Source organism: Melospiza georgiana, chromosome 1 (genome assembly GCF_028018845.1).
Source record: "Melospiza georgiana isolate bMelGeo1 chromosome 1, bMelGeo1.pri, whole genome shotgun sequence".
NCBI classification, from domain to species: Eukaryota; Metazoa; Chordata; class Aves; order Passeriformes; family Passerellidae; genus Melospiza; species Melospiza georgiana.
The window spans coordinates 60,416,299-60,442,837 of NC_080430.1; the positions used below are offsets into that span (position 1 = coordinate 60,416,299).

The following is a 26,539-nucleotide window of genomic DNA, read 5'->3' on the forward strand; positions in this document are numbered from 1 at the left end:
TTACTACTTACTTGTCTCTCAGATAATGATGCCCTATTTGTCCAGAAATGTCCTCTATAGCAGAAAGAATGTGATCAAAGGCCTAGGAAAGTGAGAGTGGAATTAATATCTTTACAGAAATAAAAACGCATAATTAGAAAATATCTCTATTTATTTCAAGTTGTACCAGGTGACTATGCAGAATAATTTTATGACTGTTATAAAACTTTTTCCCCATTTAGAGAAGTACTAACTACTGTAAGCTTTTCTTCAAAGGTCCTAAACTTTCTAACCAGTTCTTCATAAATTTACTAAGTATTCTTGAATTACAGGGGTCTCAACGAGAAGGTACTTAAACCCCCATTTTAACATTCAATTTTAAAACTTTTATGGACTCATTTTACCATCTCCATTTCTGCCCTATTAAGTACATCTGCCACTATTAGTGTAGGCGATTATTTCAGTTGAGCAGTTTCCACAGTAATTCTTTTTAGATGTTTCAGGAGTTGATATTCCTCTCAGAGTAGAAGTAGGCAATATTCTTTTAATATCCAGGGCAAAATTTCGTACTGAGTATATTATCTGGCTGATAGAAATCTGGAGGCTTAAAACTCTTGAGTCAAACAAAGGCAGCTGCAGGTACAATTTGGCCTTTTTCTGTGTATTGTTATAACATTTCACTCCGAACATTGGAATGATTACTGCAGAATTATACAGGTGCTAGGTTTGGAACAGCAGGACTGACATTTGGCACTGGTGAGGCTGTATCTGTAGTCCTGTGTCCAGTTCTGGGCCCCTCACTTCAGAAAGGACATTGAGGTGCTGGAGCATGTCCAGAGAAGGGCAACAAAGCTGGGGAAAGGTCTGGGACATAAGTCCTGTGGGGAGCAGCCGGGGGAGATGAGGTTGTTAAACCTGGAGAAAAGGAGGCTCACTCTCTAAAACTACCTGGAAGGATGTTGTAGGCAGGAGGGTGTTGGTCTCTTCTGCCATGTTTCAAGTGAAAGGACAAGAGGAAATGGCCCTCAGTTGTGCCAGGGGAAGTTCAGATTAGATTTCAGAAAAAAAAGTTTTCCCTGATACAGTGGTAAGCACTGGAATAATTTGCCCAGGGAGGTGGTGGAGTCACTGTCTCTGGAAGTGTTCAAGAGCTGTCTGGGTGTGGTACTGGGGGATATGATTTAGAGGTGACTATGGTGGTAATGTGTTGATGGTTGGACGGGATGTTCTTGAAGATCTCTTCCAACCTTGATGATTCTGTGATGTCTTATAGTCTCCCATCCTTTAACCTATATTTATATTGAAAAGTTATGTTTTCTTTTACTTAAAGAAAACTTTAAAATGTGGTGTGAAAGTCAATTGGAAGAGTTTGTGTTTCAAAATATTCTAAAAGGGTAAAGAAATCCTGGGACACAACATTCACTCTGAATTAAAACTGTTGCCATTAGTCTGGAATTTCAGTATATAATTATTCTGTACTGGACAGCAGAGTATTTTTCTATGTAATATGCAAACAAAATAGCCTGCTTTCATACCTTTTCCAAAAATTAAACTTTTGAGAAGGAAAAATAATTTTTTTTTGGACATGCTTTGCCCTAGCAATTATCAATCATTCTCCTCTTTTAGATGAAGAGAAAGAAACATATTCCATCTGTGCTGTTTCCCAAGTACTCCCAGCCCCATTGAATTATCAAGTGAAAGACCAGAACTTTCATATTAATATCCTTTCACAGGATTTAACCATAGAGAAACAGCAATGTACAAATAAGTTTTGAAATGTTTGAAGGATTTTTTTTTTTGGTATTTGACAACCCACTCCCTTACCAAAAAAGATATTTTTAATAACATTTTTTTTTTCTCATAAGGTGTTAAGGTGCTCTGTAAAAATGAAAAAGATACCATGAGGTCTTTTTTAAACATCTTACTCTGCCATGAAGTTTCTCATTCAGTTTTGGTTCTCTGTGTTCAGTTTTCTTCACTTTCAGCCACTGTACCAAAGGTTTGATAGTCAGTCCCTAAGGATTGAAACATGACAATAAATGCTTGGAAGTCCTCTTAGACTTTCCTCCAGCTAGTTAAACAGAAATAAAGCACATATGCGTTTTATTTGGTGGTTCTCATACTTTCTTAGTTGATTTCTATTCCTTCTAGAAGATAAAATAATACAGTACCCTTAGTTCCTATTACAAAGATTTGAAAAGACAACAGTGGAAAAATATATCATCTATAAGAAAAATATGCTAGTAGAAGTGTTTCCTATGCCACTGAATGTGGTCTTTTCTCCACAAATCAGGAGTTTGTGAACACAAGTAAATTTTCTGAAATACACTTCAAAATATATTGTAAGCTGCTATCTACTGACTTATTTTCATTTAAATTACTTTTTTTCATCCAGAAAGTACTATTTTGTTTGGATGTTAAATAGTTTCTTGTCCCACTGCTTGCTACTGTATTTTAAAACAAGGGCTGAGGCTCAGCTAGATCAGCTTAATGATTGTATCTGCCCATTAAAAGCACTGTTCCCTATAGTTATTCACATGAGGTGAAGGATGTTTAATCAGATATTAACTTGGTACTATTAATACCAAGCAGGCAAGACTGAACAATTTTTAGCACAGAGGAAATTGTGTTTTGCCCCATGTGGTCCCACATCAAAACATAAAATAGGATCTTTGTTACTAAAATTACAACTTCAATTATGTTTTCAGTTCAGTGAAACAATATGCTACCTTCAGCTGAGAACTGCCTTAAGCATTCAGTACATTTGGGGGACTCCTTCTCCTTGCAAGAAGCATGTTTAAGAAGTTAAATTACCTGGAATATAACAGTAAAAAACACAACAATGATAGTTGTGCTGACAAACAGCTTTCTGTCTTTCACTTTATCCCCATCCAGAAGTGCAACAAGAGCAAAAGCAACTGCTCCTCGTAGCCCACCATAGGACATCACCACTTGGTCTATTATCTCCAGCTGGACGGTTCTGTAGCGGTTAAGAATCCACGTCTGTATAACCACGCCTGTAACAAACAAATTTCAGCATGTCTAGAAATACCCTTATGGAACGTCAATATCCCAGCTGTGAGTAACAGAAATGGTGCCACCAGACTGCCTTTATAACAATCTTCACCATCTAATTCCCCCTCTTATCACTGTGTTGTCCACTTAGTGCCTTCTCATTACATCCAGCCTAAGGAATAAGGTGAACATGCTTCTGTGAGCCAGCAGCTAGCTCTTCTGAGAGTGCTGCCCTCTGGCACAGGCACTCCAGGGAAAGCTCTGACATGTGCTGGCCTTTAGAAATTCAATTTTAGGTTTTCTAGCAGTGTAACCAATGATATGCACAGGGTCAGTTAACAGAAACAGGTTAAAGCAGCACTGATTTACGGAGTAGGTGTCATACCGTTTGCAAGTCACTGAAAATTACATTTTGTAAGACAAGTCATAGTCTTATGAAGGGTTGTTTAGTTATGCTAACACTGTCTCCACACCTACAGGTGAGATGCTGCCTGCTGCAGGAGACCTAAGGCTCAAGCTATCTCAGTGTATCCCAGAACTCCCTCCATACATAGGGAAAACAGCTTCACCACTCCTGTGATTGGCATGGCATGTGATTCCCACTGCAGCAGGCCAGGGCTGTTAACCAGTGCAAAACAGTTTCTTCTCTTTTTAGAGAACTTTGAACTTGTGCCAAGAGAAGTGTCTTGTCACTGTAAGGAGGGCCTCCGGAGGAGGGGACCTTGGAAATTCTGCCAATCTGACTCCTCCAGGCAATGAGAACTGCAATTATGTAAGGCCCAATATCATCCAGTATTTAATAATTTGTCAATGTCCAAGATCAATTACTTTAGTGGGTGCTTATTGTTATTGCTGAATATTTACTATTTACTTATCATCACATCTGTTACAGGATTGTTAACCACTCATTTGACGAATACAAAAAGTGTCAAAGACCCAGAAAACTCTTTTAAAACACCTCAGGCACATTTGCAGTTACTGAGAGGCAGCTAAACGAACAATACTTGCAGAATATTTAGAAAAGGAGGGCAAGGAGGTAGGCACTTCTTTCAGCTCTGGAGCTTCTAGAGAGAATAAGAGCACAGAATCTAGGAAAATCACCAGCTAGATGGATGTGTGACCTGTCATTTGAATTTAAGTCAAGGCAAACAGGCAAATAAGCTGGTTTAATTTTTCACAGGCGTAAGTACATACACCAAATTGCCATGTGTATTACTCTCTACAAGTATTTCATTCTACATCTCTTTTGGGATTTTAGCAAAATTACAGCAGAACTATGTAGATGGGCAAATCATCATTGGTATTTTGAAATGTTTGCAAACTTATATAAACCCAGTAAATTGACAGTAGGTAATCTCTACCTACCGCAGCCTTATTTATTCAGTTTTTCATCAGTCCCTGAGAATTATTTCTTAAGCCAGAGAACCTGCAATGTTATTATGTATGGTCTGATATCACTGTGTGCCCAAAACCTGAAGTCAACCATAACATTAGTTTAAGACAATCTCTTTAGTGCCAAATTGAAAGAGCTGGAGGAAAGATATGGTTGACAAGAGTCACATCTTTTGTTAGGCTGCAAATTAAAGAACAAAGTCCATTTTACTGGGAGATTTTGCCAGTACCATTTGCTGAGTCAACAAAGGTTAGCCACTGAATGATTCGTGTTAACTGCTGGGCTACTCATGTTCTCAAACATCATCAGAAATTAAATCCTGCTATATTTTCAGTGTATGACAGAACTTACTGTAGAGCTTACTCTACTACTCTAATCCAATTCCAACAATAAATTCAACTAAAATAAATGGAATGTTTTAAAAGGAGCAAAGCTAGAACTCCAAATATTTTTTGGGGAGAGGGCTAAAGAATATGTGATTGCATCAGCAGTACAATGCAAGAACAGGAAGGTCACTCTCTTACCAATAACTCTATATACTGAGATGAAGACCAGAGTCAACAGAATAAAAGCCGTATTCCAAGTCCAGATATCTGGATCCACAGCTGAAATACCCAGGAACATGAAGATAATAGTTTCTGCTCCACTGGCTAGCATTTTCATAGTATATCTTACAGTTGTAGAAGACTGTTCAGATATGTTAGCTTTGACATATTTCTGACAGCAAATGCCACAGAAGGTTATCCTAGAAAAAGAAGCAATTGTTCAGAAAATATGTGTTGCAATATTTAATATTATTTCCATCTGTCTGTCACATAGTGATAAAAACCCACTATTAATTCCTAAGAAAAGATATATTCATGAACACTTGTGGAGTCTACCCTTGGTAAAAAGCATATCACAAACACACATGCTGATGTAACCTCAAGTGGCCTGAAGACAGCACATATTAGAACATAATAGAATGCAATTCTCTTCAGATTACCATACTGCTTTCAATGCAAATTTCTAAACCTTGTTTACATTAGATATAATCTTAAACTAATGATCTTTTTGCAGAAAGATTTTCAGAACTTGAATACACTTACTATATCATCTACAAACATGACAAAACTGAGAAGAAAGGCATGCTGGGAATCAATGGAGACTAAGAAAAGAAAGACCACAGAAGTACTCAAGCCAAAACAGGCAACATTTAGGCAAATCTTAATGTCCAGCCAAGACAGAGAGAGAGGACATAGTGACATTTACACAGTGGCTTAGAAAAATATTGCTTTAGTCTCAAGTTATCAGGAAAGATCTCAGCACAAATGGACAACTGTTAAGTCTGAAATATCATTAATAACAGAGAGGAAAGAGTCATGTCTGTATTTTGCAAAAGAGTTCTTGTGTTTTGCTCAGCAGATACTGAAAAACTTGCATTCCTTTTTAAGGCTCAATGACAGGATTGGCAAATTATAATCTAGTGCAGTGTGAACATAGTATTATCCAGCATAAACTTAATGTCATATTCTACAGTTGTCCCATATAATTTAGGTTTTTTCCTTTCAACGTTTTAAAAACCATATTCCCTTCTCATCCCCTTCATAGGCAGTAATAAAAAGAGACTTACGCTAAGATGGCAGAAAGAGAAAGCATCTCTGCTGTGAGGTAGGACAGGTAGGAAATGATAAACACAAATCCGGGTTCAATGATCCTCACGTGCTTGGTGAAACGACTGACCAATGAGAGCAGGAATGCAAAGATAATACCAACCAGTGTCCCACCAAGGCTCACCACAAAGAATGACACTGAAAAACAAAACACCTAACACAACTTAAACCATAGAAATAGAATGGTTTGAACTAGTTCTCTTCCAGAGACAGGACAGCAAATGACCAGTAAATCACAGAAAAATTTGGAGGACATGTCAAATTCATTTCTAGGCTCAAGGCTTTTGAGCACTTGGTACATGAATGTAGAATTCTGTAGAAAAACAAGGCTACTTCTGTTAAGCCTCACCATTTTACTTTTATTTAAACCCACTGCATTTCTATATACTATTTTTTCCATGTTCTGTAAACAATTGTTTTTTACAAAAATATATTGTAGAATATGACAAAGTCACTATCAAAACATTTATTCATAAGATAATTCAATTTTGTTTCATGTAATGCTTGGAATGGGAAATAGTGACTCATTTTTCAGGGAAAATTTCTTGATAGTTACTGGCAAACATTGCTTGATGGTGATCAGTGATAGGGAGCGGCAATGCCTGTATGCAGTATGGACTTTCCTGGAATGCAGGGAGAGCATAGGCTGAAATCTGGGAAACACTATTAAATACAAAGAAAAGCTGTATATCTGTCAGGTTTCATGTTCTCAACAACTGAACTCCGCATCAGTCTCCTCAAAAGAAAACAGATCTGATTAAGTTTCCCAAATATTCAGGAATGTTTATTTATTTATTTTCTTAAGACATTTGCCTATGCCATAATATGCCATAAGAGTGTGTGAATATGAGTAATAATGAAAAGGGCTGAAAAATAAGTTACCAATAGCATAATAGTAATATTTTGTTTAAAGTACTGCATATATACACCAATTGTGTGATACAGAATTCATTTCTACGCACCTATGCCTTTGAGACATTCAATCCCCGTCACATTTGTTTCACCTATCGCAACAAAAGAGTCAAACACATTGTACAGCACCTGGAAAGAAAAGTAGACTAATTTAATAATTGCTCCTGAATTGAGCCTATTAAAATAATCTCCATAGGAGCCTCAACATTATGAAGCCTGAAACTGAGTTTGACTGAAGGAAATCCTGTCTCGAAGAAGAATTTTATATTTTCTCAAAATAAAAGAAATGCAGTAGGCCAAGAAAAAACAAATTTTTTAAAATTAAAAAATAACACCTCACAGCAATACATTTCTCCCTTCAATATGTCCCCTATGAATAAGAAGCATTGTTACATGTAGATGTATTTTCTAAAGTACTTCTCACTGTAAAATCCAGGTATTTGAAAGATTCATTTACTCACATGTATAAGATAAATAAGATATTTAATAAGACAATAATAAGATGCTAATAATAAGATACTGAATTGAAATATGATTAATAAGTTGAACAAAAAAGAGAATATAATGTTTGTGCTAAAACTTTTAAAATAATTGACTAACAGTGATTGAGCTGAAAGAAATGAATTCACCTTATCCATACCTGTGCCTAAGGAGGTTTATGAGTATCATTTTTGAGACATATCAATTTTATCTGTGCTTAGTTCCTCCAGTGGTGAATGAGGACTTTACTATGGCTTTCTCAGCTTTCCTTCTTGCAGCTAAACTTGATAATTCTTATCATGTTCACCCAGTCATGGGATACAGGTTACTTTACTTCTGTAACAGTAGTCTTTTACATATTTATGTTTAAAGAAAGCTATACCATCCACTTTCTTCTGTCTTCCAGTCTTTCATTTTTCAAAGTAGTAACTCCACTGTTTCAAATTTCCTCATAGGCTGTGCTTTCTACCTCTGGATCATACTTGCTCTTCTGTTTTTTGATCAATGAACAATCAAACTTTTTTTTATTTGTATACTGTTTGTGTTCATTTCACAGTAACAAAATCTCCTTTCCTTTTGAAAGCCAGTGATGTTGATACTTGAGTTCATCAGAGGTTTATTTTAATTTTGGCAATACCTCAGAAGTACTAATGATACCGATATCCAAGGGCAATTAGGTTTCTCTGGAAGCCATAATGTCATCTTCAAACTCATATTAACAGTTAGACTGCTGCCAATGAACTTGGAATGCTTTATCTCCTTGGCTGCAAAAAGTTAAGTCACTGAGCCTCATGAACATCTCTTACTCTCTCTTGCAGATAGGCAGGAGGAGGAACTGTAAATGATTCAGAAGCGAACTGAAGCTGCACAGCAACCTGGTTGCATAGCATCTTTCTGCCTTAGGACTTCCTGGTCCCTGACCACTAGTACTCCACTACAAAATTATTCAGGGAAAACTACAATTTTATTCAGGGGGAAAAAAATTGTGTGATAAGGTGTTTCAATCAAAATAAAAATCAGTAGAAGTCTGGGATTCTGCTACATCTATTAAAGCTTTTCTAAATTTAAAAAAATGTTTGCAAAAAAAAACATTAGAAACTTTCTAAAATGTCACACTTTTTTTTCCCAGATTGGCTCTTTGTTATATATGTGTTTGATAAACATCTGATCAAAGTAAAACTAAGGGAGCAGGAATAAACACTTTGGAGAGTATTCTCTCTCTCACTGGCTGAGGTATGCATATAAATGTATGTGCATTAAAAAATAAGAGCAAAGGAAGGTTTAAAATCCCTGGAACTGATTTCATTAAGTCATGAAAGCCCTACTTAAACAGCAAAGGAAAATAAAACATGCACCCTTGAAACTTCATTTGGAGTGTCTAACCCAGGACTGTGTGTTTTATGTCACTTACCATCTCCAAATAACTTTCCTGCTCAAATATCTGATATTTGTAAGCAAGACAGAAAACACCATGAGCTGCATTGCAGTAGCCCATGAGTAGATACACTTAGAGAGTACAGTGTTTCTTTAAAGGGGAAAATGCACTTCAGAAGAAATCCCCTTGAGTTACGTTGACTTTGGGATTTATAATTTACTTACCACAGTTACAGCATCATTCAGAAGTGATTCTCCAAAAACAATGATGAATAGAACTTCATTGACATGGACTTCTTCAAACACTGCCAGAACAGCTACAGGATCCACAGCAGCAATTAAGCTGCCAAAAAGGAGGAAGTCCAGCAGCCCAGACTGCAGTTCACCTTCAAAAACAAAGCAAACAAATTATAAGCAGAATAATCTCTGTATTATCATTAGCAATGATAGACTGGGATGTTACACATAATGCCAAATACTGGAAAATAGAGATGCCAAGGTATCAACTTGAAAGCATGTTACAGTGACTCTTTAAAAAGTTCTGCACTGAGTCATGTTTTATCCTGCAAGTTTTGTTGGATTCAGCGTTGACCCATGTGGATCAAAGTTACTTCTGGGAGCAGGACCAGTACTGCCCTGTTCTTGTTACAAGACAGTTCCAGATCGAAACCAGCTTTCTATTTGTGTGTGGCATGGTTTGTCTAACTTGACTGAATTACCCCAAGACAACTGAGAACTCACAAGATGTTAAGAGGACCATACCCCAGCACTTTTAAAGTAAATGTCCCAAAATATTTCATGTCACAGGTCAAATGAGTTTTGGTTACTAAGAACTGCTACAGTGGTGATTAACTGCACTCAGTACAACTGAACACCAATTGTGGCCTCCTTACTTACTGGTAGTTGTGGTTAAGCTACTTGTTCCCAAATTAGGATTCATGAGGCTGTTAAATCGTCTGCAAATAGACCATAAATATAGATGAAGGACCAAAATGTACCTCAACATATTTGTGTTGAGGTACATGTAGCCCCTAAGGAATTTTGGCAATGATTTCAAAAGTGTTGAAGGTACAAAACTCTGGTGACTGTGTAACCTAGTATTTTTTTTAACCTGCTTTTAGTTATTAATGTTATTTTGTTCAGTTATGCAAAGACACAAAGGCAAGCATTCACTCTCATTTTAAAAGTAGCAGAAAAAGAAAAGTAGCATAGCCACAAAAAATGCTTTGCTCAGCTTCCTAAATACCTAGCAAAATCTACCATCCTCATCAAATCAAAAGTGGAAACATAGTCATTGTTTGCTAGAGAAAAGATTTCTGAGCAGTAAAATTCCCCTTGCGTTCATCAATGGATGGAGGAAGCAAGGTTCATGAAGAAGTCACGTTGCCAAAAATTATTTAAGGAACAGCAAGGAAGGAACGGGTTGAGAATTCATCCATTAAAACACAATGCAGAGGCCCATGCCCAAAATTATCAGGCATGATTTCTACAGGTAAAGAATAAATTCATCTAATTAAATGGTTTTGAAACATGAGTCAGCCAATGACAGTCAGTAGCCATAGCCACAGAATCAATAGTGCCTGTAAAGTACTTCCAGAACAACATGGCTACCCCTCTAGAAAGAACACTGAAAAGTAATTTTTCAAATTCAAAATGGTTTGGGCTTAGAATGTAAATGAAATAGAAACCAGATTCCGAATAGTTTTGATACAAAATGTCATAGGCTTATTTACTCAAGAAAAGGATACTTGTATGGGCAGTCAGAGGCAGGAGTAAACAACATCCTGTTATATGTGACAATGCCCAATATTTCTGGTGGAGCTGCAGATGTATATATTCTCTTAGCTACTATCTGCCAATCAGAATATCTACAAGATTTCTGTACAGTTTGTAGAGATCTTGGTATGGCCCTGAAAACAGAAATTCATAGCTTGCACAGATGTATAACTACCTTATTTTTTCAAGAAGATAAATAGTCTTGTTCACACTTGGACTTATGGGGCTGTGAACAAGGACTGAGCCTATCAGTTTTAGTGTGCGAGTGGGGTTGAGGCAGTGACCTTACGTCTGTGCCAAAAATTCTGAAAACTGCCTTGAACCTAAATCTAAGCAATGGTTCCACCAAATGTTGTCCTCCTCAAGCAGGCTTAAGGAAGGAACAAGCCCAATGACAATAAATATCAGATATCAGGGTATAATAGAACATAAGGTTTGAAAATAAATTGGCTCACTGAGATTGCTTATCTTTTTTATGTGTTACCAATTATAATCATTGGTACATTCTTTGAAGACTTGCAAATCTAGTAAGCAAACATTTATGAGGAGATTAGGACACATCTATAAATTCTACAAAGCACTGCCAAGAGGCCTGTAGTTTCTAAATCAGTCTTTCATTTAGAGTAATAACAGCAGTTATTTTCAATTGGTACATGACCATGGCTTCCTCTAGCTTATCAGTGACACCTAAGATATGTTCACTGGGCCCAGTTTAAGACTTCCAGACACACTCAGCATATTGCAGCTATGACTCTAGATTGTACAGGAAAAACTGTTCTAAGAACTAGTCACAACCACAATACTGCAAGTGTTAATTCTCCAGTGGACAGTGAACAGTTCACTGCAATCAGCAATTATGTAATTCTTCCTATTCTGTGGAAGCAGACTGAATGGTTAACAATTAATGTGCTAATCTTTTTATTTCAGTTCCAAATAAGGATTTCTTCATCATTATCACCTTCTCCATTTTCCTCCTGCAAATTATTATATCTCAAGGGTATTGAATGCCAACAAAGAGCTGATTTTATGTTCATTTATGTAGGAAATCTATGCAATACATTTTGGATTATGCATTCTTATATTGATGGACAGTACTACAAGCCCACTAAATGTCAAAGCTAGAAGTCATTTGGTTTTAGTTTATCTTAGTTTGTAGCAGATTTACATTTTTACATTTTAATGATATTACTTCTATCATTATTCACTTCAACTGTAGAACAAATGGGATAGAAATAAATATGGAGCCATGGAGCTTCAACCAGAAGGTACTATGAACTCTTCTAGAAACTGAGCAACTCAGCGTTCTCCTATCTTCAGCAAGTAACAACATAAAGGTTTTTCAGAGTGTGGTGCTTAGATCTTGTTGACCTCTTGGAGGTTAACACAATTGATTTAGTAGATTAGTAAGTCTGTGTCATGTTGATATTTTACACTCCTACTCAGCTTTGCTGGAGAATGACATTGTTTGAATCAGGGACAGCCTTGTCTGGCCTTTTTCACAGCTGGAATTAGAACCCTCGTAGGTCTTCATGGCAAACACAGGTCCCCACAGTACACAAATAATGCTCTTTCTAAACATTAAAGTTTGCCAGACATGTCAATTTATCGTTCTCCTTATTTATTAACATCCCCATATTTATCTTGTAGAGCTTTAGCTGTGACCTGTGGTAGGGGCTGATTGCCCTGTGTAGATGTAAGCTCAGAGTTCTAGTATGCATTGTCACTAAAAGATTCTCATACTGATGAAGCAGAACATATAACTATCAAACCCAGCTTTTGCAGTTAGTCATGAGTTGTTTACAGATTGGGAGGAGAAGAATAATTTAAGTGAATTTTCCTGCTAAAATAGTTCTTTTGGGAAAAGAGTCAACTTTTCCATTTCACACGTTGTAAGGAAATCAATCCTTTCCATTTAATGACTTATAGCAACATATTTTTAAAGTAATTATCATACATTATATTTCCAAGAACAGTTTTTTTAAGAAAATATTTTGGTCCTATTTTTAAATTGTTCCAAGCATCTTGGATATTTAATAAAGAAATCCTTTTCCAATTTGCAGTAGAAATATCCCTGTCATACATTTTCTTTTTGAACATCTGATTTTAATTATAAACGTGATATTGTGGATTAAATATGTCGCTTAAAGCACAGTAAACCTCTTATCTACCAAAAAAATGTCAAAGATTTTTGCATCTGAGCTGTCTCCTCTGTATCTTCTTAAGAAAATATTACTGCTTCTAAAATAAGAGTTATAATAAGGTAGATATCTAAAATGTATCCATCATAGCTGTCTATATTACAAACATCTGCAATTATATAACATGAGTCTTAAATGAAAGTAGAGATATAATACTGCTGTTCTGTGCCTCCTCAATTATATAACATGAGTCTTAAATGAAAGTAGAGATATAATACTGCTGTTCTGTGCCTCCTCTAACAGCCCTGTGCCCTTACATCACAGTGTAATTAAGCCAAAGGTATCTTGGAATCACAGAATGGTTTGTGCTGGAAGGAACTTCTTACACCATCCAGTTCTGGGGCACCTTTCACTAGACCAGGTTGCTCAGAGCCTCATCCAACCTGGCCTTGAACACTGCCAGGGATGGCTCATCCACAGCTTTCCAGTGACCACAGTGACCACCCTCACTTTTTGGATTTGTGGTCTAGGAAATTGTGCGTCAGCCACCCTTTCAAGCCCCTTTGAACTGCTCCCATTAAAATGGCTTCCTTTTATTCTTTTTTATTAGTAAGACATCTGCTACTTCATTCTGTAAAACTTCTATATCTTGTTACAATTTCCAGACTCAGAAAATGCAAAAGAGATGTGTAGATGGGTCAGGCATATATATCCATTCAGTAGCCACTTAATATTGGATAACACTTACTATAAATAGCACTTAATTGCATGAATAATATTAAATACAGTAATTACATTCAATATTAAATAGCAGTAAAAATAACACATAATACTAAGGCTGACTTCAGGAAGACACTTTTATTTCAGAGTAACTTTTAAGGTTTCTATAACAGCAGAAAGAAACAAGCCCTTTATTGTGTATTTTTTCCAGATGTCCATTAGAGAAAGAATCCTGAGCTTTATCCTGAGAGTGTGCGCACACATTTGGAGCAGGACATCACAAGACACATGGCTTAAAGTAGTTTTTATACTTTTGTTAGGGAAGATTTTTCCCTAAAATGTCGTTTTAAAATTTGATAAAGATATCACAAATTGCTCCCATTAAAATAATTTTTTCTGCTAGAAAGAGTTGTTACATTGTAACTTATCACCCACCTAACAGTATATGCAATGGCATTCATAATTGTGTCTTCACAGATCAAACTCACCCATTATTCCGGTCAGATAGACACCATAGAGAGATAAACCAGTTGTGGCAGCATTCCAGACTGTCCCAATGACAGCATACAAAAGGATGGAGCCAAGATTTCCAAAAAACAATCTATTTGGCATAAAATATCCAGCATCCAAAACAATGGGGGGCAGCAAATAGAAGAAAAATACAGTTGGTGTCAGGGAGAAGGAGGCAAGGTGATCTGCTGCCCAAACAATGCCACCAAGGAAAAGACCAAGGACAATCAGCAGAGCACTTTCTGGAACCACCCGAGTGACTTTGTGGGACAAGTGGAAAACTGCAAGGAAACACAAAAACAGCGAGTCAGAAATGAAATGGAGGAACAATTTGAGCAACTAACGTTGTTAGCTGGCAATTTTGAATACACACAATCTTTTTGCTTTCACTGTCATTAGACGCAAAAGTGTGCATGGAATGTTTGGGAAACAGACACTTATAGAATAAAAAAAAAGGAGTCGATCTTCAGATTTTATCCAGCATATTTTAACTTATATGAAGCCAATATTCCATGACATTTATATCCTTCATTGAATTATCTTCTCTTAACTAGATCTGTTTAGGGAAAGATGATAGTCTGTGCAAAGCAGTAAGTGAAAGGCTGAAAAGCAATGGAGAAGTCCTGGAAATGTATGATACTATGGTTTATTTCTGTAACTAAAAATAAACATCCAGCCTCCTAATTATTATCTTTTAAAATTATCAGTTTATTAACAGGCTTATTGGAAGATATGATACGAAGGCTGCAAGAACTAGTTTCAAGACAACTCTTTTTAAATGTATAAATATTCTGATAATGTCACCTGCGGCAGGAAAAATTTGAAGCTTATGATGGGAGATCCCTTTTGAGCCTTTTCCTCAAGACATCCCTAATAAGGATTTCTTATAATTCAGAAGTTTTCTGAAGGAATTGAAGCTTTGGTGGTTCCTTCAAATATGTATTTGTGCTAAATGGTTCTGCAGTAGGCTGCTTTCTTTTGTATAAGGTGTCACAAAATTTGTATATTATAATAGTCTGTAAGACAAAGAATATATGGTGTCTATTACAGTAAAACATGTAACAGCATGGTGTGGTCAAACTGTATAAACTAGCCAATGATTAGAAGGAGGGAAAATTACTGAGCTTCATGAGCAAATCTAAAGAGACAGAGAGATGGCACAACCAAACAGAAAAAACAAACTGTTCAAGGTGACAGAAACACAACTAAGACTGCAAATACATGTGGCAACATATATTTATAGTGCATTTGATAAGTATCAGATAAAAAGAAAATAAAAAAGCAGAGAGAAGAACAGAGAGAAGTCAAGTCTACAAAGAAAGATGGAACATAGAATAGGAGGAAGAGGCAGAAGTGTTTGATAATAAGTAAGGACGAGTGGTTTAATTTACTTTCTTGGGATTTCTGTAAGCTTGTCCTTCAGTTTATCTTAAGTAATGATGTGCCTCAGATGGCCTGAACCCTGGTACTTTGTGAAACTGACCCAATAAATATGGCTTTACTTACATAGCTTTGTGTTGAAAATGTGAGTTACACTTCAGGAAAAAAATTTTAGCAAAAGCCACCAAGTTTCTCCTGGTTTGAACATCAACTGTGTTGAAGCTGTTACTATGCTAACACAATTTAGCTAAGAACTAGCTTGGACAAAAATCCATCATTATGAATTCCAGACTCTTAAGCCATAGTGGAAGAATCTTTCCAATGACCACGCAGAGATCTTAGACCAGGTTACTTTACTGAGAGAGCATTGTTTTTCTTCCCATCCAAGTATTTGTCCTTGTCAAACATTTACTAGTTACCTTTTAGAGTGTTTTAAGGGCCTCACTGCTAAACTGGCAGCTTTTGCCTTGGCTGCATCCACACAGGCACCATCCATCATTACAGCAGCCCCACAATAATGGGCTTCCTTAAGCTATAGAACCTTCATGGTCTCATCAGAATAGAAAACATAAAAGTGACCACAGCCTCCCTATGCCAGTAATGAGCATGAATGTAGATGTTCCTTAGTGTTTGCAGACAAGACTTGAAAACATGTTGGAACACAGCTAAAAAGTGGGATTAATACAAATGCAATCAGACATGAAAGCAAACTGCATTTAGTGAAGCTGACTAAACCATGCCAGATTTCTATGTCATTGGTGTCATGTAATGAAGAGATGAAAGACACTTCACAGAAACAAACACTGGTTTTTCTGTCAAGTTTCCTCTCTTTGTTATAAAATCCCTTGGGTTTACACTAGAAAAGAAGGAGAGAGAGGAAATTAAATGAAGAAAAATAAACTAGCTACTATTCCATGGATACAAATTGAGGCATTTAGCTTCTCAAAAGTCCTTCCCACTAGTCATTCTTGATTCCTTGAATTTCCAGTCAGTGAATTATCAACTAATTTATCACCTCACAGAGAGGGATTATCTCCTTATCCCTGAAAATGAATGTTGCTGAGCTAGTCTTACTAACCAAAGTCTGTTTTTCCTACTCTTACATTAGCAGATAAGCCATGACTACGAGAAGTTAAAGTTAAAAATTTAAAAGGAACCTGTGAAGACTTTTCAAAACTAGGCATTTGGAAAAAAAACAAAAACAATATCCAGCTAAAATTTCGTATTTTGTAGAATTCTCCCCTTTACAACCAAAACCAGTTTTGAATGCTGGGAAGCCAATCTGATTTTGGTTATAACATTGTCTCCTCCTAAAAGTTGCATTTTCCCAGTGAATCAGCTCTGTCTTATCTGTCTTGGTCCCCTTTAACTCCAATCCACTGACTCTCTGTGCCAGATTTTAATACTATCAGCAATAAATTCTTCTACTCTGTTATTTTAAGAATGCAGGCCATGGGCAGGAAAGTTATTGCATGAATGGGGTCTAGAGAAGCCTCTTTTCATTTTTGTATATGGCCCAAGCAAAATCTGAAAAATCAGACTGTATTTGGTTTAAGATAATTGCCTAGCTAACTCTTCAGGCAGATAGCATGCTATATGATTAACGGAAATATGTCTATAAGCATAGAAATAAATAAAAAGAAAATACCACAACTGATGAAATTCAATAAAATAGCTTTTGACTGAGATGCAATTGGAACTTAGATTAACGTTTCAGCTCATATTTGTACCTACACAGATTGATTTTTTTTTTCTGGCTATGTGTAAAAAATATATTTAATCAAGCTTGTACATTATGAGTAGTTATTCCATTTGTGGAATTTGATAGAGATAGGTTAATTCCAAATTCATTCCTTAATGTTTATTTTTGTAATTCATTATTCTGAAGCAACTTCTCTGATATATTCTGAGAGTATTACAAACTCACACAGTGATAGCACTTCTGTTTCATAAAGTTTGCCTTTACTTGTCTAAAAGAGATCCAAAAACTGTCCCAAAAAATAAATAGTGTCCCTATGACAAAGTAGAACTGGAAGCTTTAATTACACCTAAATGTCTAGCATGACTAGGTGTTTCACCTGACTGAGGAGGAAAATATAATCTGGTAAGGTTTGTAAACTCCTAATGGACAAAGAGTTTAGTTTGATTCTGATGTGAAAGAAGTTTCAGCTATCAGGAAGGAGTGCTGCTCAGATAAAGTGCTCTGTTACAGACCCAGAGATGAAATTGTCTACTTTCACCGCTGTTAATATATTTTAATGAGGGAAAGGGTAAAGGAAGAACACCTGTAGACAGTTCATGGCATAAAAGAAATAACTGTGCACAGGACAATTTTGTGATCAATAAATTTTAACATTTAACTTTTTAATATTTAGCATCTGGAATTCTTCTACCTATGTCTAGATACAGCATTAAAGAAAAAGTTAAACAACTGCCTCACTTCTAGTACATGCTACACCTGGTTTGAAAGTGAGTTGGACTGGCTACTGGGTAAACTGGGTTTAAATTCAAGCTGAGTGTCATCAAATTAGAAGCTTTCTACAAAATTAAGAAACAGTTGCACAGTATAAACATCCTGTGATTTTTTTTCAGATGCTTCCTTTGAGATCCAGGAAAAGGGTCTGTGGCATTTACGCTATCTGATGAGAACGACAAAACAAATTAGCAATCTGTGATGTGATGGCTGGAACCACTTTCTTTTGACACAAATAATAAAACATACTTAAAGAAGCAAATTGACATTTATTGCCTTTTATAAATGCATTAACTTAGATTAAATCCTTCAGTGGAATTTATAGCATTCAGTGAATTATCTCTTGCTTTCTAAGGCCATCTGTGACTGGTTTGGAAGATGTGATTCAACAGAATAAGCTTTTTCTCACTTAAAGAAATGAAGTCAGGAAGACTGGTTAAAAGAAAGAAAAAATTAATTTAAACAAAATAAAGAAGAGATACCGTACAATTCATCTTCAAGTTGTAATGTTTGTAGACACGTAAAAAATTTTCTGAAGTAGGGTTTTCACTTCTTTTTTTAAATTATCTCTAACAAAACCTATTTTTAATCAATACTGATTTTTTTCTTATCAAAGGAAATGTTTTAATTTAGCTAGAGCTAGGATATTTTTTGTATTATTGCCAGCCAAAATTAACAATTCAAGATAGATTTGCAACCTTTTGAAAATACACCACTGCAAAAACAAAAATCTAAAAGTACCTATTTAAAATACTGATAAATTTCAGGATTTATGCAGTCATTTCAAATGAATAATTACATTTCTATTAAATTTGATAGTGTAAATTCAAGTCTCTGAAAACAGTGAAATTATTTTTGCAGCTAGTATTACTGTTCCAGTGAATCACAAACCTACCACACGTGTACAGTACACTATGTGTCATCCAGAGAAATCAAGAACTGACCTATAATAGTGATGATAATTCTCTGATTATTTTTTTCCATGTATCTTAGGATAAAATCCAAGGACACATAAAATAATTCAGAAAATTAAAATATGATTAGCCTCTCATAGTTTCCATAGTTTCTGTGAAAGCATAGATATGAATCCACAAACATTTTCTAAGCTCCTCCTATCAGGGTTAGTGGCAGGCATGAGGTCTCCCACATGCATTTTTAGTAGTGGTTCAAATATGCACTGACACTCCCTTATTAGCCTGTTTTCCAGTTTTGACTTTTTATTTTCACTTATTAAGTTGAAGTTAACATACTTCATCAAGCCATGGGTGCTTCTAATTCGAGCTCCAAGACTTGATTCTCTGCAGCTGGTGAAAACCCTTGCCATTGACCAAAGTGAGAGCAAAACACAGCAAGCTCCTTAGCACTTCTTTACTTTTCAGAGATGCAAATAACTGGATCTCCAAGGCAGCACACAATAAGATTTTTCTTAATAGCACAAGAAACTTCTTAAGACATGGCATAATAAATCACACAGAAGAATATTCTGCCCAAAGAGAACTCTTCCCTCTAAATATCTTCCAGTAGTTGGAAACTGACCGGCAAGCATGAAATTTTTGTATCTTACCTTATGTACTTGTTCACATTCTCCTTAGCATTATAAAGGAATTCAATTCAAAAACTGTTAAATTCTACCATTTTTGCAATTTTTCAGTGGTGCCTTCTGCAGATATATGTTATTATTTAACACCAAACAAAAACAAAAACAAAAAACCCCCAAAAATATTTTAAAAACTCCTATAGCATACCTGGAGAAAAATCTGGTTTATCTTGCCTGTATAATAGCTTAAAGTATAGTCAAATACCAGTTTGTGACCTAAATTGTATCAACTCTAGCTGGTCATAATGTAGTTCAAAAGAATCCATTGCTATTATGTTGGTCCACCAGACTAAGACATGGCCAAACCCTCTAAAATATAATATACAGTATGCCTTTTCAAGAAAGCATCATTTTGCTTCTCCCATGTCTAGAAGTCATGGATCCCTGGGCATGCTCCTGCTCCCTAGCCCCACACTTTAGTTGCAGCCACATAGTGGGTCACAGCTCAGACCGACCAGCTGCATCTGCCGCACCAAGAAAGAAGCAGCAGTGCTGTAGAAATACATACAGCCAATACACACCCCTGCAAGAGATTGCAGCATTCATGGTGTAGGAACTGTGTGTAGATGCTGGGATAGAGACAATTGTGTATTTTCTATGTTTGTTTGGTTTTTTTTGTTTTTTTTAGTCTGCAAACTCCTTTAACAGACTAATGTAGATTAGATTAGATTAGATTAGATTAGATTAGATTAGATTAGATTAGATTAGATTAGATTAGATTAGATTAGATTAGATTAGATTAGATTAGATTAGATTGTTTGGAGATTGGTTCTCATTAAAGTAGGAGCCCTGACATCTAAAAAGCAGCTGAGCACTCACTGTTCTAAAATTACTTCTCACTCTTGGTTTACCAAGAATCTCATATAATCACTGAGTTTAATTAGCTTCCTCTGGTGTGTGCTGTGGTCCTCTCATGACACTGAGGGCAGTGTATGTCATGCACATCACCTCATCCAGTCTAACAGTGAATTTTTCTTATAAATGGACAGCACAAAATCCTTAGCAAACTTCCCCATAGCAACAGTTTAGAAAATTGCTTAACAATAATGACCATTTTTGGTTTCATTTTTAATCATGTTGGCAGTTTCTAAAAGTAGTTCTCGTCAATACTACTTTCGTTTCTGTTTATTGGGCAATTTTATTTATACTACCAATTTAATCTCAAATTTCTCCAGAAGTTTTGCTGATAAATCTAATCTCTACTTACTCCACTCTTTACTAAGAGAAGGTTTTTGATACCATTTTCTGTTTAAGAAGTTTTACTTGTTTATAATTCTCCTATCTTTTATTATGACTCCCTTTACTTCTCAAGAGTCATACCCACCTACTAGTTCCCCAATAAACTTCCTGCACATGCTATACATGATTTCTTTATAATCTCAGGTCTTCCATTTTCTGTTCTATCCTTGTAATTTTTGTTTTTTTCACAGTTTTGCATCCTTCAGTGCATTGACCTCAGTTGTACTGGATCTTTTTGTTAACATATCCTACACGACTTGACTTCCCGAGTTTCCTACTTTAGCAAACATAGCATTTATTACCTACATAGTCATAGACACACCTTTCAAGTAATCACAGCTGCTTATGCAGCCTGCACAGAGTATCTGGGAATTCTCATTAAGAACCAAATACTAGAAGGGCTATTTGGCTGTTTATCCAGACCTTCATTGCCACACCATCATAATTATTGATCCTCATCTCAGAGGATTATTGCCCCAGCTAAGTCTGTGTGAAGGTATACCACCAGCCCTTATCACATTCTGATGAGACTTCATTCTGATTTCTAGCCTGAACTTGTTCATAGGTATTTTATGTTCCTTTTCTTTTGCAGAAGTGATATCAATTTTCTTAACTGGCTGGTTTTCCCTAATATTAATTCCTTAATTTCCTCTTATATAAGCAGAGAAAAACCCATGTTTTGTTACTTGTCTTTGATTTTTGAAAGTAAACCACTGCTTTTCAGTCTTCAGTTCTGTCTATTTCAATCTGAGTTCACCTCTGTGGATTCAGAGCCATCAGAAATATAGATTGCCTTCTGCATGAGTCATAGTAGAAGCGGGTCAAACAGCATTAATAATTTCCTATTACAATCTATAGTTCAGTTACATCCTGGATTCTTTATGACACTGGTGACTCACAGTCACCTTGTATTCACTTTGTACAGATGTATCTCTCTTCCCCTTCCCATTCTCATGTCAATTCCTGTCATGGCCTCTGAGTCAAACTGCCCTTTCTATTACTGTATTGCATACCTTCCCCTAGTATCAGAACTATATATTTTTTCCCTGTACAATAGTCAGATCTACATGAATACTGATAATGTCTGCAGAAATGAGTAATCAGAAAGCTTCAGTAGGAAGGCCCACATCTGTGTAGTGGTAAATCTAAAAAAGAGCAAAACCAATGCCCTGCATAACAACTGTCCAAAAACTAAATTCTAGTGACTTCCGGTGGCTGAAAAATAATCCTCTTGTAGTTTCATACTTTTATCTCATCTTTTCTTTATCTACACGAAAACTATTTTACCCTGTTTTATTTGTAGATGAATTTAGATTTAAATTAAAGAAAAAATATCTTTCATTGTGTTTTAAGAGTGGTTCAGTGGAAGCAAAGATTCAAAGCATTAGGGAATTGTGTTTCAAGTTTGTCCAGGAAGTGTTTGGGCAGACTTGTCAGAACTGAAGCTGATCATTATTATTCTATATTTGCCTTTCTAATCTTTATCAACAAAGTGTGCTCAGTTCTTTTTTCCCTGCTCAAAGGACTGATAGCATATTTTATAGTCTTTTGGATTCTGTTCTGTGGACCTTGCAATAACAAAGCAAGTGTTGTGAATTGATGTTGCCATTTTGAATTGTTTATATACAACAGACAAAAATCTCTTAAGAAAACAGATTTTAAGGATTTCTTGTATCAACAGTCCATAGACAGACATGAAATTATTTTATTAATCAATACTTTATGCTTTTACCCAATCTAGAAAAAAATGAGAGATTTATTGAAAAAAAAATTCAAGCTATTTTATATCTGAAGAAACTCAGAGATGTAATATACTTATATTGTACAAGACGTAAAATCCACTTTTAGTATTGGATCTTGGTACTGCCTTAAAATATAGTACATGAACATGTCTATTAATATGATTTATACTTAATCTTGAACATATTTTTCCTAAGAAAGGCACAAAAGTCCTTCATATGGAAGGACTCATTTGAGTTTGGTTTAATCCAGCTCAAGAAACCTTGTTTTATTTGTCGCACATGTAATGGTCACCATTTACAAAGTGCACAGCATTGTAATGAGCTAATTAAGGAGGAAATTTTAGGTAGCTGGTCTCTGTAGGTGAACAATTAACAAAATATCCTAGCAATTAAAAATGTAACCAACATACAGGTCAAGGTTCCCAGGTGATAGGTCATAACATAGTAAGATAGCCTTGAGCTAAACTCAAAGAAGTGTGTGAGTAAGCAACTATTACCTCTATAAGCACTTAGAACATAATGAAGTTTAAACAGCCAGGCACAATTTATCATAATTATGCTAAATAGTTCTTTTTTGAAGGGGCAGTCCCACTGCAGTGCAAGTGTGGTAGCATTTGGCCCTTATGGAACTGAATGACACTGAAAAAAAATGGGAACAGTCAAAAATAATATTTCAAAATGAGAGCAAAGTACACATTAGAAACACCTTGAAGTATAGTAGAGGATATAAAACAGGACAGTAAAAGAATCATAAAACTGCTTCACTTGCTATGTAAAGGTATTATAATTAAACTGCAATACATTGCAGCTGCTCCAGCTTTAAAATAGTCTTCAAAGATTCACTGAAAGTTATTGACAGACAGTGGAAGCATTGTTTTAGTTTTAAAATACCGAACTATTTTCCAGCAACATGGGTTAAATAAAGAAATGCCAAGAGCTGGGTTTCACACTATGAATTTTAATTTTTTTTTCCTTTCAACCTTCATTTTAATATGATCAATTAATTGAAACTAAGACATCCTCATGGGAATGTTTTGGCATCCACTCATAAAGATAAAAAACTGCACGGAAATGGGTTACTAGTAATATAGGAACCAGTTGTTCTGTTGTATAATAAATTGTGTAAGGATGTACCAAAGCCTGAATAAAAACCAGAATTAGTTCTCCCTGACTGAGGTCTACAGTAAATGAAGAAAAAGAAGATGAGGAAGAAATCATTTAATGAATACCAATAGTAGGCTGAAACTCTGTAAATATCCTTATATGGTAGGGACTTTGTCTTCCCCTGTACTGCTTCCAGCAAGGCATAGTAAGGATTGTTGCTGCTAGGAAGGGCATGAGGTACATAATTAAACCCTAAGGGCTAGAGCAAATAGTTATGAAGGCTGATGCAAGTCATGGGGTAGGAAAGTACTTTTTTTCAGGCACTGGCAGACTGACTTGCTTCCTGCCCCTTACATTCCACCCCAGCAAGATTTTAATTAATACAAGTGGAATGGCATGGAATTACAGTGGAAGTATTCCTGATTACAGCAGTAAATTAAATAAGCATTATGGTATTCAAATTCCCTAGCGATGCCCACAGACAAAATAAAAAAAAACCAATGAAGCAAACACATATGTCAAGTAGATCTTGCTTAAAACTGAAAATATGTTTTGAGAGAATTAACAAAACATGCTAGGCTATTTTCCATTGAAAGTAAATACTACTGCACGCCCTGAAAAGCTTCAAAGTTTCGCCAGTCATATGTTGGAGGAGAGTCTCCAGCAGCTTGATAAGAGTTTCATGGTGGACTACAACTCCTATACAAAATTTCAGAAACTCAAATATACTGTTTATATGCGCCAGAAATTTGGTCATTTCAGATTTTCTAGGTGAGATTTTTAACCAAAAAGTTAGAAATACTTTTAAGATAAACACTCCCTATTGACATAAGTTGTCCAGAATGACAACAGATGAAGTCTCTTCCCAAGTTCAACACAATTCAGCAGTGCGCGCTCACAGCCTAGAAATCCACTTCTATCCCAGGCTGCATCCAGAGCAGCGTGGACAGCAGGACAAGGGAGGACATTCTGCCCCTCCACTCTGCTATGGTGAGACCCCACCTGGAGTTCTGCATCCAGCTGTGAGGTCCCTGGCAGAGGAAAGGGCATGGATCTGCTGTAACAAGTTCAGAGCAGGCAACAAAGTTGATCACAGGACTGGAGAACCTCTACTATGAAGACAGAATGGGACACTTGGAGTTGTTCAGCTGGAGAAGAGAAGGTTCCAGGAAGACCTCATAGCAACCTTACTGTAGCTAAAGGTGGACTGCAAGAAGGCTGGAGAGGGACTGTTCCCATGGACACACAGTGAAAGGACAAGGGAAAAATGACCTTAAACCAAAGGAGGGTAGATACTAGGAAGAAACTCTTTGGTGTAAGGATGGTGAGGCACTGGAACAGGTTTCCAGAGAGGTTGTGGACTCCCAATGCCTGGAGGTGTTCAAGACCAGGCTGGATGCAGTTGTGGGCAACCTGGTCTAGGGGAAGATGTGTTTGCCCACACAGGAGACCTGGGACAAGATGATCTTTAAGGTCCCTTCCAACCCAAACTATTCTACGATTCCACGATTCTCTAATTTATTAGGGCTTTGGAAATATCTTTGTAGAGCTTTGAAATGGTTTATGATCCAAGAGCTTTTTCAGAAAATGGAGAAGCACGTAAAAACTTTAGTCTTTAAGAATGCTCTAGACATAATGTGTCACTTACCTGTTTCTCCATGTACTATTATGGAGAATACATGATAGAATTTACTTCATGACCAAATAGCTCTTTTAACATTACTAGCACTAGTCAGAAAGAATATGGTAGAGAACTGAGCAAGGTGATCAGTGGGAAAGAAAGAGGAAACAATTCTCATGTTACAAGAGTTACACAGTACTCTGTCTATTAAGAAAACACCATTTTCACCAATCAAGCCTGTAAGTTTCTGGGTTAGTCAACAGAAAACAGAAAATGTGACATGCTTTGTTATTGAATGCACTCATTCCTGCCCATAAGGAAGTAAATTTGCTCAGAAATCCAGATATGTGATTTATTTTCCCTTGGACTGAAGGGCAAGATGCATTTTAATTTATATCACTCTGATTTTATCCTGCAAATGGCTCTGAGATACTGCTATCATTCAATGTGCTTTAGCTTGACTTTTGATTTTTGTCCCTACAGTTTCTCCAGTTAAGTAACACGTTAACTTTCATACCTTCATTATCTCATTTGAGAGGTGATGTACATGATGGTAGCAGAAGGAGGAACTGTAGTTTAATTAGGGTCCTTGTACTGCAAAATTTAGTACCTGGAAAATAGCTTTGATGCTTTGAAATGCAGTAGGAAGGTGGTAAGACAGCTGGTTTTTTCAACCATGCATTTGTGTTTTGTAGTGCATGCGCAGGCAAAATGAGAAAGGACAGTGTGCAAAAAGAAGTTCACAAGGAGATTAGTTTAACATTACTTTCCACATTTGAGAAATAAAAAGGAAAGGAACAAAACAACTGGCTAAAGCTGTATTTGAAGGCTAGCTCACAACTCAAATATTTTGGGTACTTAAGATGACTCTGTATTACAAGGAAAAAGAAAGGTAGAAACCAGACACAAATCCCTTCCTAAGTAAAAAAAATCCCAGAATGCCACATACCTAGACTAAGCATGATTCTATTGTATGATATATAGCAAAAAGTCATATCAACATAGGATTCTTTTCATTGTAAAATATAGTTAGATCCCTTCCAACATGGGAAAGATTTTGCATATATTCCCAAAAATATCTGTGCAGAAATTAAACTTTGGGAGCAGTAAGAATTCAGTATGAAACAAATATTACTAAACTATCCACAGTAGTGCCTCCTTTTTACTTTTATTACCACATATATAAGAATTAAACTTCAATTGAATCCTAAAGTAGTTACAATTTGAAGATACATTTGAAGGTCATCTACTCCAATCCCCCTGCAATGAGCAAAGACATCTTCAACTAGATCAGATTGCTCAAAGACCCATCCAACCTGGCTTTGAATATTTCCAGAGACTGAGCATCTATCACCTCTCTGGGTAATCTACTCCACTGTTTCACCACCCTAGTAATTTCTTCTTTCTATGTATCCTGAATCTTTTAGTTTATAA

At 36.1% G+C, this 26,539-nt stretch overlaps 1 protein-coding gene across 2 annotated transcripts in view; it reads right to left on the minus strand.

The window, feature by feature from the left end:
* Nucleotides 1–26,539, minus strand: part of SLC9A3 (solute carrier family 9 member A3) — a 49,506-nt gene that overhangs the window by 10,649 nt on the left and 12,318 nt on the right. Inside the window, exons 2-9 of one of the 2 annotated variants that reach the window (XM_058029062.1) lie at nucleotides 13,928–14,230; nucleotides 9,031–9,191; nucleotides 7,002–7,080; nucleotides 6,000–6,177; nucleotides 4,912–5,132; nucleotides 2,794–2,996; nucleotides 1,905–1,994; nucleotides 12–82 (exon numbers count right to left, since the gene is read on the minus strand). In XM_058029062.1, coding sequence (XP_057885045.1) covers nucleotides 12–82; nucleotides 1,905–1,994; nucleotides 2,794–2,996; nucleotides 4,912–5,132; nucleotides 6,000–6,177; nucleotides 7,002–7,080; nucleotides 9,031–9,191; nucleotides 13,928–14,230 — 1,306 coding nt within the window. The remainder of the gene's footprint in view (nucleotides 1–11; nucleotides 83–1,904; nucleotides 1,995–2,793; nucleotides 2,997–4,911; nucleotides 5,133–5,999; nucleotides 6,178–7,001; nucleotides 7,081–9,030; nucleotides 9,192–13,927; nucleotides 14,231–26,539) is intronic. The other variant, XM_058029073.1, reaches the window with a different exon arrangement.